At 43.7% G+C, this 17,981-nt stretch overlaps 1 protein-coding gene across 1 annotated transcript in view; it reads left to right on the top strand.

The window, feature by feature from the left end:
* Positions 1 to 15,069, top strand: part of GRIFIN (galectin-related inter-fiber protein) — a 28,692-nt gene extending 13,623 nt beyond the window's left edge. Inside the window, exons 2-4 of the mRNA XM_069735433.1 lie at positions 11,149 to 11,228; positions 12,650 to 12,812; positions 14,652 to 15,069. Of these exons, the coding sequence (XP_069591534.1) occupies positions 11,149 to 11,228; positions 12,650 to 12,812; positions 14,652 to 14,816 (408 nt within the window). The 3' untranslated portion in view covers positions 14,817 to 15,069. The remainder of the gene's footprint in view (positions 1 to 11,148; positions 11,229 to 12,649; positions 12,813 to 14,651) is intronic.
* The last annotated feature ends 2,912 nt before the right edge of the window (positions 15,070 to 17,981 follow it).

Genomic DNA, 17,981 nt, shown 5'->3' with positions numbered 1-17,981 from the left:
AGTCCTATCGCACTGCATAGGCTCAGGTTTATGCTCAGATAATACTGCCAAATGGTGCACAGATTTACGCTCGCGCAAACGTCGACCGATCTGAATGGCCAAAGACATAGACTCATTCAGACCAGCAGGCATAGGAAATCCCACCATGACATCCTTAAGGGCTTCAGAGAGACCCTTTCTGAAAATAGCTGCCAGCGCACATTCATTCCATTGAGTGAGCACGGACCACTTTCTAAACTTCTGACAATAAATCTCTATCTCATCCTGACCCTGACACAGAGCCAGCAAATTTTTCTCTGCCTGATCCACTGAATTAGGTTCGTCGCACAGCAATCCGAGCGCCAGAAAAAACGCATCAATATTACATAATGCAGGAGCTCCTGGTGCAAGGGAAAATGCCCAGTCTTGAGGGTCGCCACGTAATAAAGAAATAATGATTTTAACTTGTTGAACTGGGTCACCAGAGGAGCGGGGTTTCAAAGCCAGAAACAGTTTACAATTATTTTTAAAATTCAAAAACTTAGCTCTATCTCCAGAAAATAACTCAGGAATAGGAATTTTAGGTTCTAACATAGGATTCTGAACCACTAAATCTTGAATGTTCTGTACTCTTATAGTGAGATTATCCATCAAAGAGGACAGACCCTGAATATCCATGTCCACACCTGTGTTCTGAACCACCCTGATGTAAAGGGGAAAAGAAAGACAGAACACAGTGCAAAGAAAAAAAAATGGTCTCAGAACTTCTCTTTTCCCTCTATTGAGAAGCATTAGTACTTTGGGCCTCTTGTACTGTTATGAACAGGTAATTCAGAACCACAATGGACCTTGAAGTTCAGAGCACACAAAGTGACCTGACAATTACCAAAAACATAGGACAAGCTCTGAGACGTGGAAACTCTGCTGACCGCAATCCCTAATCCTAACACACCACACTAGAGGTAGCCGTGGATTGCACCTAACGCTCCATATGCAACTCGGCACAGCCTGAGAAACTAACTAGCCCTGAAGATAGAAAAATAAGCCTACCTTGCCTCAGAGAAATTCCCCAAAGAAAAAGGCAGCCCCCCACATATAATGAACACCAATCAGTTAGAAAGATATAAAACAATCATTTTATTGGTACATCTAAAATCTATAACACAAGCCCAATCATAGGGCAAAAGTACAAAGAGGAAAGAATCCAAGGAACCTGCTAGTACAGCAGGCTATCGGGACCGGTAATATAGCATATATACAGATAAGTATGGCAAATCCTAGACCAAAAAAGGGGGGAGGGAAAAGAGGATGATCCTAAATGCTCCAACATCCGGGTTCTATACAAAGGACTCCTGCAGACGCTGCCATAAACAATAGGATCCCAAAACCCCCCCTACAGATCCCAATGGAGTGCCATCACTCACCCATAATAATCGGTATTCAAGGTCCTCCTGCTGACCCCTTGACGCACGTTTCACATTAGTGCTTCTTCAAGAAGGGGAGTAGCGTATGTTGTGTCCCCTGAGTTTAAATAGAAATGACCCCAGATGCCAGCAGGTGCGGCGCACGCGCCTCGAATAGCGCAGACCGGAAGTACACATCTCATCTGGAAGCCGTCAGTACGATGTGCGCATGCGGCAAAATCTTGCCGGGTGACGTCACGGAGCATGCGCACATCGTCACAGAAGATAGCCGCTGAGATGGATGAGCGGTGCGCAGATCGAACAGCGCGTGCGCACTGTGACATCCATGTTGGTGAGGACCCGGACGGCGGCCATGTAAGTGAAGGACAGAGAGTGAAGGACTCCCAAAAAATGGGCGTGAAGGATAGGGAAGCGTCACAAGTGATATCACAGTCATGCCTACCAATAGGGGCGTGTAGCACTGACGTGTAGAACAGGTAAGCCTCCCTATATGTCGGCTGTCCCGAACTAAGTATAGCTAATAGTTGGTTGTGACATTGACAAATAGGTGAATGGGTATAACTATCCCAACGTGAAAAAAGCAACAATCTACTTGCTAATATACAAAGGCCCATAGGAATCACCTAGGCAATATAAAACATATATATACAACCTAATGCAAGTGAACAAGTAATAAAGTGACATAGTGCATAACACATTATTATATTATATATATAATGTAATGAAATAAAACAAAACCGCCGTATCTATAACAAAAAACGAAATGTCCACTCGGCATGGAGTAATCCTGGAATATTATGCGGAGTCGGCACATCTTCAACAAGTCCATGTTGGTATATAGAGTGTCACCATTTAGATTTATTTTAAATGGTACGAGCTTGTTGAGGAACGAACGCCAAGCATCTGGGGTAGGAGATTAGGTAAACACCAAAGGCTAAAAACAAAACACACAACACAATTATAAATAAAACGCTAAAAAATAGGGTGGGAAATTGATATATTACTATAAGTACGACGGGAACTCTGCTACACAATAACCATGGACAAAGGTGGATACTGAGGCATCAAAAAAGATACAAAGGATCATAAAGAGAAAGAGTGATGGCAAATTACAAGAAGGGGGCAAAAGATAACTTCTCATTTAAACCCTTGGGGGCCATGGTGTCCAAGGTGGCAATCCACCGACACTCATGTTGTGCTAAAATTTGACACACATTACCACCCCTAATTCCACTATGAATTCTATCAATGCCCCGCACCTTCAAACCGCTGGGATCAGACCCATGAAAAGATCTAAAATGTTTGGGGAGTGTCTTGAGAGACGCCAAAGCCTCGGCATCTACAATATCTCTAGCTGCCCTAATGTCCCGCACATGTTCACGTGTCCTGACTTTGAGTTCCCTCGAAGTCAGGCCAATATAAATGAGGGAGCAGGGGCAAGTGGCATAATAGATTACATGTGTGGTGTTACATGATATGTAATCACGAATCTTATACTCCCTGCTCCCGTCCGATGACTGAAACGTACCACATCGCAGGACATTAGGGCAGGCAACACAGGATCCACAAGGGAAACAACCAACTCTCCTAGTACCTGAACCAAACAGTGTCGGCTGTTTAGTGACATAATGGCTTTTAACAAGATAGTCTCTCAGGTTTTTCCCCCTACGTTGAGTCATCAGAGGACCAGATGATACATGTGTTGCAAGAGCACTGTCGGTACACAAAACCGACCAATGTTTAGACAAGATCCCACGGATCTGATCCCAGCGGCAATTTGAGGTAGAGATAAATCTGATCCCATTAGGTGTTTCTCGGGGCACCACTCTCGGCACCAAAAGTTCCTCCCTATTCGTATGTCTCGCTCGCCTATACCCTCTTTTAATACAACGACTGCTATATCCCCTATCCTTAAAACGGTCACTAAGTATAGCTGATTGCTTTTCAAACCGTGCCTCCGTAGAGCACACCCACCTATTCCTCAGGAATTGACCAACTGGGATGGCCTTAATGATAGAATAATTGTGTGCGGAGGAGGCATGTAACAGGCAATTGACCGCAGTGTCTTTGCGGTACAGGTCCGTCTCAATGTTCCCGTCCTCCCCCACACACAAAGTGATGTCAAGAAAATCAATATAACGTGCATGAAATTTGTATGTAAATTTTAAATTAAAAGAGTTATCATTAAGAAGTTGCATAAAACGGGAAAGGCTGGTTTCGTCACCCCTCCAAATCATGAGGACATCGTCGATGTAACGAAACCAGCCCACCACTGGGTCTGCGGCGTGCGATCCGTCACCCTGGAAAACCTGTCGCTCCCAAAAGCCGAGGAACAGGTTTGCATATGACGGAGCGCACGCCGCACCCATGGCCGTACCTTGAATTTGTAAATAAAACCGGTCTTTAAAAACTAAAAAATTATGTGTCAAAATGAACTCTAATAAATCCAAAATAAATTCCGAAAAATGGCCATCCCAGTTGGTAGTCCCGAGGAAGAAGCGGGCCGCCCGGAGACCATCGCTATGCCTGATGGAAGTATACAGTGACTCAATATCGATAGTGATTACGAGCATATCCGCCTCAAGAGAAAGCCCATTCACCCGGGTCAGTACATCCATCGTGTCTCTGACATAGGAGGGCAGTGTTTCCACTAAGGGTTTTAAATAATGGTCGATATATTTGCACACATTGTCACATAGCCCTCCTATGCCAGAGACGATGGGCCGACCCGGGGGATTGCAAAGATCTTTATGCACTTTAGGTAATAAATAAAAAGTTGGTACTTTGGGATATTTAGGTAGTAAACCGTTCAGGACCTTCCTAGGGGCCAGGCCTAATTCGTCAGCATTGGAGATGATAGTCCCCAGTTGGCCAGAGAAAATTTCTAAGGGATTACTTGGTAATAGGCGATAGGTGTTTTTGTCTCTTAGTTGGCGGAGTGCCTCCCTCTCGTACTGGTCAACTGGCCATACGACCACATTCCCCCCCTTGTCTGCTGGTTTGAAAACTACAGTATCAAGTGTCTGTAATTCTCAGAGCCTGTCTCTGTGCCTTTGACAAATTGTCATTGCACACATATCCCGAGATGCTCTTTAGATCTTGAGTGACCAATTTGCAAAAAATGTCAACCTGTGGACAGACAGACAAGGGGGGGAAGGTCGAAGACTTGGGCATAATTGAATGCGGCAAAGTACCTACATCTCCAATGTCCTGTTCTCCCAAAAGGTCCTCCAAGTCGGTAAGTGCCCGTTGTTCCACCAGATCGGTGGTATCCATGCCGAAGTCAGCCTGTTGATGTAACTTTTTGAGAACAAGCTTACGGCAGAAAAGGTGCAAGTCTTTTAGTACTGTAAAGTAATCAAAGCCATTACTAGGTACAAAATTAAGGCCTAAACCCAATAATTCCAACTGTGTATCAGACAATGAAATGGAGGAGAGATTAATTACCTGCAGGCCCGTATTTCTGGACTTGCAGTCGTATGTAGGTGAAGGGGTTAGCCTCCTTTTGTTATTACGTCGACTCCTCGTATTTTTAGATGGGGGCATGCTCCTAACACCATCACTTCCTGGGATCCTAGTCTGATCGGATTTTACACTAGTTCCATCAATAGACGTGAGGGAGGAGACTGAGCCAGATAAAGAAGGAGGTACAGGGCGGGACCTGTTCTGTCTATTTCTCCATTTGTAGATCCGATTCTCTAGGGCATCAGAATGGTCCCTTTGAAGTTTTTTTAGTTTTATTAGCACCGATCTCCTGCTCCCACTTAGTAAGATCCTTCTCTAAGTCCCCGTTCAATTTCTCCAACGCCTCACTAGTAAGAGTCTCTTTAATATTGCCCTGTATTTCATCAATCTCTTTCTCCAGATCCCCCAATTTTGTTTCGTCTAATTTCAGAAGAAGTTGCATAAAGCCCCGTGAGCACCCAGTGGCAAGATCCTCCCACTCCTTTTTAAAGGCATCATCTTCTACAATAAAAGCGGGGAAGATCTGTACACGTAGGTCCCTGGGGATAAGGCCCCGGGCCAAATACTGTCCCAATGATGCTCTGTTCCACCAGAGCCTGGTTCGTTTGTGTAGCAGAGTCCTGAGTTTCGCTATCTTTTCTCTAGTGTCACCACCACTATTATTTAAAATACCAGCAGGATCCTCTTTAAACACCTCCTGTAGTTTAGACAACCAAGTTTTGTCTCTGGCACGGTAGTCCATTTGTTTATGACTAGTAGCTGTGAAAAACACAGAAAGCAAACTTAGAACAGAAATCAAAACAAATATAACAAAATATCCAGGCTGAGAGGGACTAAAACCCTGCTCCCTACGTAAATGCATGTATGTAGCCAAAGATGACAATGGGTGTAAAACTCCCAAGATATATGAACCACTAGAGGACATGGAGTATAATGAACACCAATCAATTAGAAAGATATAAAACAATCATTTTATTGGTACATCTAAAATCTATAACACAAGCCCAATCATAGGGCAAAAGTACAAAGAGGAAAGAATCCAAGGAACCTGCTAGTACAGCAGGCTATCGGGACCGGTAATATAGCATATATACAGATAAGTATGGCAAATCCTAGACCAAAAAAGGGGGGAGGGAAAAGAGGAGGATCCTAAATGCTCCAACATCCGGGTTCTATACAAAGGACTCCTGCAGACGCTGCCATAAACAATAGGATCCCAAAACCCCCCCTACAGATATAATAATAATTTTTATTTATATAGCGCCAACATATTCCGCAGCGCTTTACAAATTATAGAGGGGACTTGTACAGACAATAGACATTACAGCATAACAGAAATACAGTTCAAAACAGATACCAGGAGGAGTGAGGGCCCTGCTCGCAAGCTTACAAACTATGGGGAAAAGGGGAGACACGAGAGGTGGATGGTAACAATTGCTTTAGTTATTCGGACCAGCTATAGTGTAAGGCTCAGGTGTTCATGTAAAGCTGCATGAACCAGTTAACTGCCTAAGTATGTAGCAGTACAGACACAGAGGGCTAATACTGCATAAAGTGTATGAGAACATGATGCGAGGAACCTTTTTTTTTTTTCTTTTTTTTATTATAAATAGGCCACACAGGGATCGTTAGGTTAATGCATTGAGGCGGTAGGCCAGTCTGAACAAATGAGTTTTTAGGGCACGCTTAAAACTGTGGGGATTGGGGATTAATCGTATTAACCTAGGTAGTGCATTCCAAAGAATCGGCGCAGCACGTGTAAAGTCTTGGAGACGGGAGTGGGAGGTTCTGATTATTGAGGATGCTAACCTGAGGTCATTAGCGGAGCGGAGGGCAAGGGTAGGGTGGTAGACTGATACCAGGGAGGAGATGTAGGGTGGTGCTGAGCCATGGAGTGCTTTGTGGATGAGGGTAGTAGTTTTGTACTGGATTCTGGAGTGGATGGGTAGCCAGTATAATGACTGGCACAGGGTAGAGGCATCGGTGTAACGGTTGGTGAGGAATATGATCCTGGCTGCAGCATTCAGGACAGATTGGAGCGGGGAGAGTTTTGCAAGAGGGAGGCCGATTAGTAGAGAGTTACAATAGTCCAGACGAGAATGAATAAGTGAAACAGTCAGAGTTTTTGCAGAGTCGAAAGTAAGAAAAGGGCGAATTCTAGAAATGTTTTTGAGATGCAGGTAAGAAGAGCGAGCCAGTGATCGGATGTAGGGGGTGAATGAAAGGTCAGAATCAAGGATGACCCCAAGGCAACGGGCATGTTGCTTTGGAGTAATGGTGGAACCGCACACGGAGATGGCAATGTCAGGCAAAGGTAGGTTAGTAGAGGGAGAGAACACGAGGAGTTCAGTTTTTGACAGGTTTAGTTTCAGATAGAGGGAGGACATGATGTTAGAGACAGCGGTAAGACAATCACTGGTGTTTTCTAAAAAAAAAAAAGATCCCAATGGAGTGCCATCACTCACCCATAATAATCGGTATTCAAGGTCCTCCTGCTGACCCCTTGACGCGCGTTTCGCATGAGTGCTTCTTCAAGAAGGGGAGTAGCGTATGTTGTGTCCCCTGAGTTTAAATAGAAATGACCCCAGATGCCAGCAGGTGCGGCGCACGCGCCTCGAATAGCGCAGACCGGAAGTACACATCTCATCTGGAAGCCGTCAGTACGATGTGTCCTCTAGTTGTTCATATATCTTGGGAGTTTTACACCCATTGTCATCTTTGGCTACATACATGCATTTACGTAGGGAGCAGGGTTTTAGTCCCTCTCAGCCTGGATATTTTGTTATATTTGTTTTGATTTCTGTTCTACCCCCACATATAATGACTGTGAGTAAAGATGAAATACAAACACAGAGATGAAATAGATTTAGCAAAGTGAGGCCCGACTCACTGAATAGACCGAGGATAGGAAAGATAGCTTTGCGGTCAACACAAAAACCTACAAACAACCACGCAGAGGGGCAAAAAGACCCTCCGCACCGACTAACGGTACGGAGGTGCTCCCTCTGCGTCTCAGAGCTTCCAGCAAGCAAGAAAAAACCAATATAGCAAGCTGGACAGAAAATATAGCAAACAAAAATAACACAAGCAGAACTTAGCTTATGCAGGATAGAGAGGCCACAGGAACGATCCAGGAGGAAGCAAGACCAATACTAGAACATTGACTGGAGGCCAGGATCAAAGCACCAGGTGGAGTTAAATAGAGCAGCACCTAACGACTTAACCTCATCACCTGAGGAAGGAAACTCAGAAGCCGCAGTACCACTCTTATCCACCAAAGGAAGCTTATAGACAGAACCAGCCGCAGTACCACTCACGACCACAGGAGGGAGCTTGGCCACAGAATTCACAACACTGGGCTCTCTGTGCCACTGTGTCTTCGGGTTAAGTAAATAAGGCAGCACACTGCAGCGCTAAAACATGCAACCTTGAAAACACGAAATTTGAACTGCATTACTGCACTAGAAATATGAAAAATGAGAGCTTTTAGCGCATAAAAATGGCCAATTTTATGTGTGCCTGGTAGCCTCTTTACGGCATCTCTCTTATACCAGGTCCTACGCTTGCCCTACCTCGCTGAGAATAAACGTCTCCATCTGAATGGGTACATGTGAAAACCTCTTCTTAGACTAAAATTCTCTCTCTCTGTGGAGGGGTATTGGACCTGCTGTAATTAAAACACCTGAAGCTAGGAGGCGGAGTGAAATGTATTCTTTAGCCTTCTGATCGTGCACTCCGCCTCCTAGCTTCAGGTGTTTTAATTACAGCAGGTCCAATACCCCTCCACAGAGAGAGAGAATTTTAGTCTAAGAAGAGGTTTCACATGCACCCATTCAGATGGAGACGTTTATTCTCAGCGAGGTAGGGCAAGCGTAGGACCTGGTATAAGAGAGATGCCGTAAAGTGGCTACCAGGTACACATAAAATTGGCCATTTTTATGCGCTAAAAGCTCTCATTTTTCATATTTCTAGTGCAGTAATGCAGTTCAAATTTCATGTTTTCAAGTTTGCATGTTTTAGCGCTGCAGTGTGCTGCCTTATTTACTTAACTATATACGAGTTGGCGACTCTGGGTTCAGCACCTGTTCACACTTAGTCTATGTTTGGATGTGCAGGTCAGGTTTTTGAACTGTGTCTTCGGGTGTTAGGGTGGACAGGTGCCTTGCAATCCAGCTGTCCCGACGGTTTCTACTGTGAGACGTAGCGTACTTCACAACCTCGGTCTCCAGGCTACCGGTATCTGCGCTCAGCGTGGAGGAAGCTCAGTCTCCGCTTCTCTCTCCAGCTCTTAACTCTCCTGTGCTTCTTTGCTCCTTCACTGTCTCTACAACTGTTCTGTTCTTGTTCTTTCTAGGATGTGCAGCACCTCTCATGGCTGCACGGCCCCCTCCTTCTATCTCAGACTCTCACCGTCTGCTTCCTCTCTGTTCTGTTCTGCCTGTCTCCTCCCCCAGACCAGAATATATATCTACAGTATACAAGGAAGCTCCCCTGAAACCGGGTTCAGAGCTCCCCCTTCTGGCCTGGAGTCAGAACTGTGTTGCATATATGTGAATACCTGATAAAAGGGATCCTTCCTCGCTTCCAAGCATGACATCACTCTCCCCGTGAGGAAATTAATGCCACTGTAACAACTGGGAACCTGGGGTGTTACAATACTCCCTGTGTGGCTTCAGGGTTAAGGTACTTCCGGTGCTGCTTCGAAGGTTCAGGTCATGGTCACACAAAGACCAGGGGTTTGGGTTCAGGCTCTAGCGGCACAAGGACCAGGTGTTCATGTTCAGACCCTGGCCACATAAGGACCAGGAGTTTGCATTCAGGATCTAGCCACACAAGAACCAGGGGTTCAGGTTCAGCCTCTGGCCACACAAGGACCAAGGGTTCAGGTTCTGATCCTGGCCAGATAAGGACCAGGGGTTTGGGTTCAGGTTCTGGCCGAACAAGGACCAGGGGTTTGAGTTCAGACCCTGGCCACATAAGGACCAATGGTTCGGGTTCTGACCCTGGCCACACAAGGACTAGGGATATTCTGTAGGATATTTTTGTGTGACAATACAGGTTCCTTGCACTTAGTTTTGTTTTATATGTTTAGCTCTAGACCTTTGCTTTGACCCATTTCTGTCCTGCTACGGTACATTGTAGGTGTCATGCCAGCCTTTTCACCAATATCGACCCTTCCCAAGCTCCACGCACTCTATTCACAGCGGCTTCATACAGGCAGTTGCGTGAATCCATACAGTAAACAGTGTGAAAAGGAAAAAAGGATCAAAAAGACAAAATTCCTTTTTTCAATCATGACAACCCTTGGCAAAATTTCAATAAAAATAAATCAAAATGTCATCTGTAGCCCAAAATGGTACGAATATACAGTAATTGTTAGCTCGCCATCCAAAAAACAGGTCCATCACCCAAAAAAGAATAAAGTAATGGGTCACAGAAAACGGAGACCTAAACTAATTTATTTTTTTTAAATTTCAGAAGGTTTTAGTTGTAAATTGCAAGAAAAAAACTGGTTGGTCCCTAATCGTACTGACCTGAAGAATCACGTCAAGCCATTTTTTAACCTCATTTTTTAAAACAAAAGCCCCCCAAAAAGCCAAACAATGGCAGAATCGCATTTTTTCTCACCATTTCACCCCACTTGGAAACTTATCTCGTTTATTCAGTGCCTTACCTTGTAAAACGAACGGTGTCTTTTAAAACAGCAACACTTCCCGCCAAAAAAAATATAAAAATAAAACTCTACAAAAGTTGGAATATTTTGTTATGGCTCTTGTCAGAAAGGGAGGAAACAATTTAAAGTGCAGAAATGGGAAATGGCCCGGTCGTGAAAGTGTTAGACCATATGATAGAAATAGATCTATGCGAGAATATAGCAAAAATAAATAAATAACCAAGTAAATAAGCAAATAAATGAATAAAAATAAATACAAAATAGCCGAAGAAACAGGATGTTAAGTGGTAAGTTAATGTCATCTGGTTCCAAGTGATCAGTGGTGATCAAAGAAGTGGTAGCATCAGACATTGGTGGGATCTCCAGGTTTTTTTTTTCGTGGAAAAATGTGGCAGAAAAACTAAGTATTAGGAAAAATCAGCACAAATGTCATATTGGGTCCATGTTGTGTAATCTCTACTCCCGGGAGCATTCGCATCTCGTATAGACCAGTGGCACTGCGGGATTTTCCCAGGTCACACAACGCCTCCAACCTGAAAACATCTGAAATGTTGGTTTTTAGCCCAGCGATTGTGTTTTCACTCTGTTGTTTTGCTTTCCCCGTAGTTTGAAGCCTCCTGTCCTCAGGGACTGTGTCCTGGATGGAGTATAATCATAAAGGGGGAGACGAGCTCCACTGAGAACGAGTAAGATCATTTCACCGTGATCGGACTTTTTATAAACTCTTACATGTAATTGCCGAGCGACTAATTCACTAGGTATCTCCATCAGTTACTTTCCATGCTCCATAAGTCACAAATAAAAGAGTAGATTGCAAGTTCTTCACCAGGTGAAAGCCACCCCTTGATATTGTTATAAAGCAGCGCTGGAAAGTTACGTCCAGAATCAAGGCTAACTGATTGTATAATATATCTCTATGAAGGTCGATGCTCAATTTGACAGATACGGAGCTCCAGATTCATTCTATTATCATTTAAAGGGAATGTGTTAGTAGAATCAACCCTCCTGAGCCGTCTGTATGGGCATGTAGGTCATAGGAAACGGAATAAAACGATACCTTGATATCTGCGATCCGTTGAATGGTTCCTAAGAAATCCACATTTTTCTTAATATGTAAATGAGCTGTTAAGATCTATGGGCCGGACATAGATCTCCCCGAGAATCTGCCTCCAGAGCTTATGTTAAATGAAAGGGAGAGTTACCAGTGTGAGACATGTAGATCAGGAGAGCAGAATGTTGGTCCTTACATGTTTCACACTGGTAATTCGCCCTTTCATTCAAAATAAGCTCTGGAGGCAGATTCTCCGTCCGGCCCATAGATCTTTAAAGTTCATTTACGTTAGGAAAAACAGGGATTTCTTTGGAATAAGATATCGGATCACAGATATCAAGGTGTCATTTTATTCAATTCTCTTTGACCTACATGCCCAAATAGACGGCTTAAAAGGAATGATCCTACTGCCAGGTTCCCTTTAAATGATACAATTTTAGCTGCCTGTGGTCACCACCAGAGGGAGCTTTTCTAAGAAGGAAAAAAGATAAATTATAGGGGTTATCTTGGATTAGAAAAACATGGCCGCTTGCTTTCAGAAACTGCTGCAGCCCTGACCAAGGGTTACGCTGGTCAATCCTATTGAAGTTATTGGAGCTCTGCTGTAATATCATGCACAACCTATGGTCCAGGGAGGCGCTGTTTCTTAAAGAAAGCAGCCATGTTATTCTAATCTTGGACAACCCCTTTAAGGTTGTTTCCAGAACTTTAATATTGATAACTTATCCTCAGGAAGGGTGATCCATATAAGAGGGAATCCACCAATCAGCAAACTGACAACGCCATGGCGCACCAGGAAGCGGCACAGCGCCTTACATTACATAGTGGTCGTGAATGGTACTGCAAGCTCTAATCCATACAAGTCAATCAACCGATCGGTGGGGGTGCTGCCCCCTATTGATCCTAAGGATAGGTCATAGATATTAATGTCTTTCATTGTTGGGATGTTTGAATCTATTTCAAGGTGCTCCGAATGATAATATATAGGAATAATGATAGGTATAATAATGCCGCATCTCCTCAGTGCAGAGTTTGACCTGTTTTCTTCATAAACAGCTTTGAAATCAACTTCCTCTCCGACTCCGGGGACCAGATCGCTTTTCATTTTAATCCTCGTTTTCCGGAGGGCAGCATTATCTGCAACTCGTTTCTGTCCAGCCACTGGGGCCATGAGGAGCGCACTGATACTTTTCCCATGGAAGCAAACGAACCTTTCCAGGTAAGTCTAGACTAAAGAAAGTCTATGGTGGATATCCACTGCTAGCCACGGGTCATCAGTCACAGTCCGAGCGTGGGATTTATCAGTCACCATCTAGAAGCGCATAAATGTATGTGTCTCTACCTGTATGGAAACGTACATTCACATTTCTATAGTGTACCTGTCCTTTCATACAAAACCTATGGAAAAGTGTGGTCATGCTGCCCTCGTAACACACAAATTAATGCTGCTCTTGGTAGATAATATAAAGTATAATATGCTATGTAATTTTCCATCCACTCTTTTTCAGTGAGCTGTTCCTATTTTCTAGCATTCTGTTAGCACCATAAGTGCTGCAACTATCTTCATCCCCTCAATTCCCAACATGCATTGCTCCTATCACTGTTCAATCATTTGCCTGCCTCAAGTTTAAAGGGAAACTGTCAGGTCAGATGATGCTAATTACCTGCAGATATAGGGCAATCTGCAGGTTATGAAGGTTCCTGGCCGCCACAACTGCAAGTATAGCACCTGGGACAAATTAACTTTACTTCTCCTGGGAGCCGCTGACTATCAGTCATACAGGCGCGTCCGGGGTAATTACAATCACAGCTCCCAGCACTGAAAACGGAGGTTGTAAGTGCGCCATTTCACTGACTGACAGCCTGCTCCAGCACATTTCCTGTAGAAAGCCCTAAAAACACTTCCAATAGAGAGACAAAGATCCTCCTCCACTCCCTATAGGAAGCCACAGACCCCACACTTCTTATAGAGACAAAAACATCACCAATTTCCTATATAAAGCCAAACAAAAACCAATAGAAAGGCAAAGATCCTCCTCCTCATCCTCTAGAAAGCCAAAGACCCCCTTCACTTCCTATAGAGAGACAAAGACGCTACAATCCTGTAGAAAGCAAAATACCCCCTCTTATTCTGAAAAGCCAAAGTCCCCCCACACCCTATAGAAAGACTAAGACCCTACCCTGCTTCCCTCCTGTAAAAAGCCAAAGCCCCCACCACTTCTTCTACAAAGCCAAAAGCCCTTCCTACACATACAAAAATCGTCCACCACTACTTTCTCTAGAAAGCCAAAGACCCCCTTCACTTCCTATAGAGAGACAAAGACGCTACAATCCTGTAGAAAGCAAAATACCCCCTCTTATTCTAAAAAGCCAAAGTCCCCCCACACCCTATAGAAAGACTAAGACCCTACCCTGCTTCACTCCTGTAAAAAGCCAAAGCCCCCACCACTTCTTCTACAAAGCCAAAAGCCCTTCCTACACATACAAAGGTCGTCCACCACTACTTTCTCTAGAAAGCCAAAGACCCCTTTCATTTCACTTAGTCTAGAGAGACAAAGACCCCTTCAATCCTGTAGAAAGCAAAATATATCCCCCACTTCTTCTACAAAGCCAAAAGCCCTTCCGACACATACAAAGATCCTCCGCCACTACTTTCTCTAGAAAGCCAAAGACCCCTCCATTTCTCTTCCTCTAGAGAGACAAAGATCCCTCCAATCCTGTAGAAAGCAAAATATCCCCATCACTTCTACAATGCCAAAGACACCCCCCTACCTACTATAGAAAGACCCTCTCGCACTGCCTGTAATCCCTCTCAGTGTCTCTGCTGGAAGCAGATTGCACTTGACAACAGTCAGTCGTAAGATAGACAAAATACAGACACCAAGTGGCCACCACAGGTCTGTGTGTTCATGGCTATTCATGCCTATGTTGCTGTAGATAAGTATTTCTTAGAATATCTTTTTTTTGTTTTCGTGATATATTTTGAGAAATTTTCACTATCACATTTACTTTTTTTTATTTTTTACTCCATGGCAATTTCTTTTTTTTTTTCTTGTAGATTGAAATTTTCTCCGACAGAGAGAACTTCCAAGTTTTTGTAGATGACAGTAAGGTCATCCAGTATCGACACCGCATGAAGCAGTTCTCTGCCATAACCAAGGTGCAGGTTCTCAATGACATCAATATATCCTCCGTGGAGATCTCAAGACGAGAGATGTACTAGTAGCTGGTGACCAGATCTAAACATTGTCCACACCTTACTTCATTGTCGTCTCATGGGTTCTTCTCCGGCTCTAGTATAGCGATGACAACAATAACTATTAGGCTCCCTGTTTGGATTTTGGGGCTTATATGATTCTGTTTTATGGATATAATCACCGTCTAAAGTATTATTTTGACAATTGATAATTAGCCATTCATTCCACACACAGAAATGCAAATACTAATAAAGTGGAGGGCATCATTATTTCTGAAGAGATGAGTGTCTGAATGATTAAGCATCACCAGTGACTCTCCGTCAATGCTCAGAAACCTTCTCAGTCACCAAGAATTTAAAGGGAATCTGTCCACCAGGTTTGTGTTATCCCATCTGCACGCTGTAAGGGCAAAGACCCTGATTCCAACGATATCTCACTTACTTTATTGGGTGCTGCTTGATTAAAAACTGTTTTATCTGCTGCAGATCTACCAGTTCTTAGAATGCTGTGCTCTGTATAACCCCGCCCACACCACTGATTGGCTGCTTCCTATGCACTCTGTCCAGGGGGGCAGGGTTGGACTACCTGGCAGCAGATGTACTAGTCCTCTAGGGATAATCTCCTGCTGATAAAACAATGATTTTATAAAAAAAAACTACAGCATGCAGCCCAGTAAGTGATATATCGCTGGAATCATGGACTCTGCCTTTACATTATGCTGCTCTCAGATTACGTGGCAAAAACCTGGTGACGGATTCCCTATAAAGTAATATTAAACTGTAGCAAGAGAACAGTAAGGAGAAGAAAAGAGGGAATGGAGGGGGATGCAGATGCAGTTTCCTGGTTATACAGTGAGCTCATAGTGGTTTGAATGACAGCTATCAATTGACCAGAACCAGAATCGAGTAGCCTAGAAAGAATCGTCAATAGTTTACTTATTTTTTTCTCTGCTTGACACAATTTGCAACTTTAACTCCTTTTTCCCTTAAATACTTGATGAATTCCTCGTTAGTTCCCAAGGTGAGAAAACCTTTGGGGTGCGTACCTCTACCGGCCATATCCATCATCAGCACTTTCAGACTCTCCCAGATTAAAAGGAAAGCTGGGAAATATCTAGCCTTTCCATATCAATCGTTTCCTTTATTTCTCATTCATAAAATGCAAATTTGCCAAAGCCATCACTGAACATGACGAGGAGACGGAGACATCTGAATCCAACCAACACGGCAAAATCTCATTTAGGGTAACAAGGAGAAAAAAAATGTATAAAGGGTCCGCGACAAAGAACATTGTGTGACTCAGATTCTCCATTCCTGGGCCGTCGCTCCGACGCGTTTCGTGACATTTGACTGGTAACATTTCCATTACTCTCATTATTCTGTATTTGTCTAGAAAGGATGTCTGAATCAGAATGCACCCCACTGCTCCTATCTGATCCCCAGGAGCGGAGCTGCTACATCTTCTCCATCTCCGGGGATCCCATCATTACATGCCTGATGGATGAATCGTCTGTAATGAGAAGTTTTAGTTAACGCCGAGAATGATTTCTCAAATGTAAATGGGTGGCATTAACCTGAGAACAGTCAGAATGATTCGTCATCGCATTCTTGTACGGAAGCAATGATATTTCTACAGCGAAGGCTACATTCACACTAGCATTGCTTGGCGTACGTCGCAATGCGTCGTTTTGGAGAAAAAAACGCATCCTGCAAATGTGCCCGCAGGATGCGTTTTTTCTCCATAGACTTGCATTAGCGACGTATGGCCACACGTCGCGTCCGTCGTGCGACGGATGCATCGTGTTTTGGCGGACCCTTGGCACAAAAAAACGTTACATGTAACTTTTTTTGTGCGTCGAGTCCGCCATTTTCGACTGCGCATGCAATGCCGAAACTCCGCCCCCTCCTCCCCGGACATTACAATGGGGGCAGCGGATGCGTTGAAAAACTGCATCCGCTGCCCCCGTTGTTCATTTCTTTCACAACGCGCGTCGGTGCGTCGGGCCGATGCTAGGGTGAAAGTAGCCTTATTTACCTGTGGAAGGACATGCAAGAACTTTCTACAAAGCTCAAGCTGAGCGTATAGTGCCTAAGTGTTAATTGGTACGAACGGGTAAGACGAGAAGGTCCCACCTGCCCTACTAATAATCATCTGTAGCAGTTCTGCAGGCATAGAATTTTTAGTTAAATGGAAGGTCTGGTGTAGGAAATCCATTTTCCAACATCCTATTGGGCTTTTCTTGGTAAATAGAGGATATTCTGGATTTAGGTCCCTGATTTATTAGACAGAGATGAAAGTGCCTATAAAGAGCGACTCTTACTCTGTAGGACCCAGAATGTCTGTACATTACATGGACCGCCCATTGATTTTAATGGGCACTGTGTAATATATCTTTTCTCCAGCGGGGGCACTGTTGGAAAATGGAACACTAGCTGTCGGTTTCCCCTGAGAATAAGACTGAAAGCCTTACTGTTCGGGGATCAAACTATACTATAAAATAAAATAAGACAGAAAGACTTATTATTCGGCGATCCAATTATATAAAAAAAAAAAATATTGTCCATATCAGAAAACTATATTTAAAGATGACCAATTATTTATCACAAATGTGTAATTTTTTTTATATCTGGTGTAAATGCCGCTGTCTCCTGAATCTGGTGATGTTTCTCTTTTGATCCTGCGCCTCTCCATTACTGAGATATTGCCAACTTTTCCTTGTATATAGATTTTGTCTTTTTAGCCAACTGGGTGTTTTCCCCAAGAAGATGCAAATAGAGAAAAATTGAGGCTACACCCACTTGGTAAAAAAGATTAGATTTATATATGGGGAAGAGGAGGCCATATCTCAGGAACAGAGAGGCGCAGGAACAAAAGAAAAACATCACCGGATTCAGGAGAACAGCGGCATTTAGGCCTGATCAATAAATAAAATAATAATAATTTATGCCAAAAGACAGGTCCTCTTTAAAGGGGCTGCTGAGGCCAATGATTGGCTGCAGTAGACCTATGGCACACAGAACGACATCCCTGCAGTCAAGTACACAATAAAGAGCAGGATGTTCCAGAGTGACAGCGCTGGAATTCGAGGTGGGTGTAAATGCACCCAATTTGTATTTCTTGGAGTAGGTGCCATGCTTGATAAATTATTTTTAAAAGCGCATTTCTTATTTTGTCCAGGTGGTGGCAGTAAA

The sequence above is a fragment of the Ranitomeya imitator genome, chromosome 7 (genome assembly GCF_032444005.1).
Source record: "Ranitomeya imitator isolate aRanImi1 chromosome 7, aRanImi1.pri, whole genome shotgun sequence".
Classification (NCBI taxonomy): domain Eukaryota; kingdom Metazoa; phylum Chordata; class Amphibia; order Anura; family Dendrobatidae; genus Ranitomeya; species Ranitomeya imitator.
The sequence above is the reverse complement of the archived record's forward strand: the minus strand, read 5'-3'. Positions and strand labels throughout refer to the sequence as shown.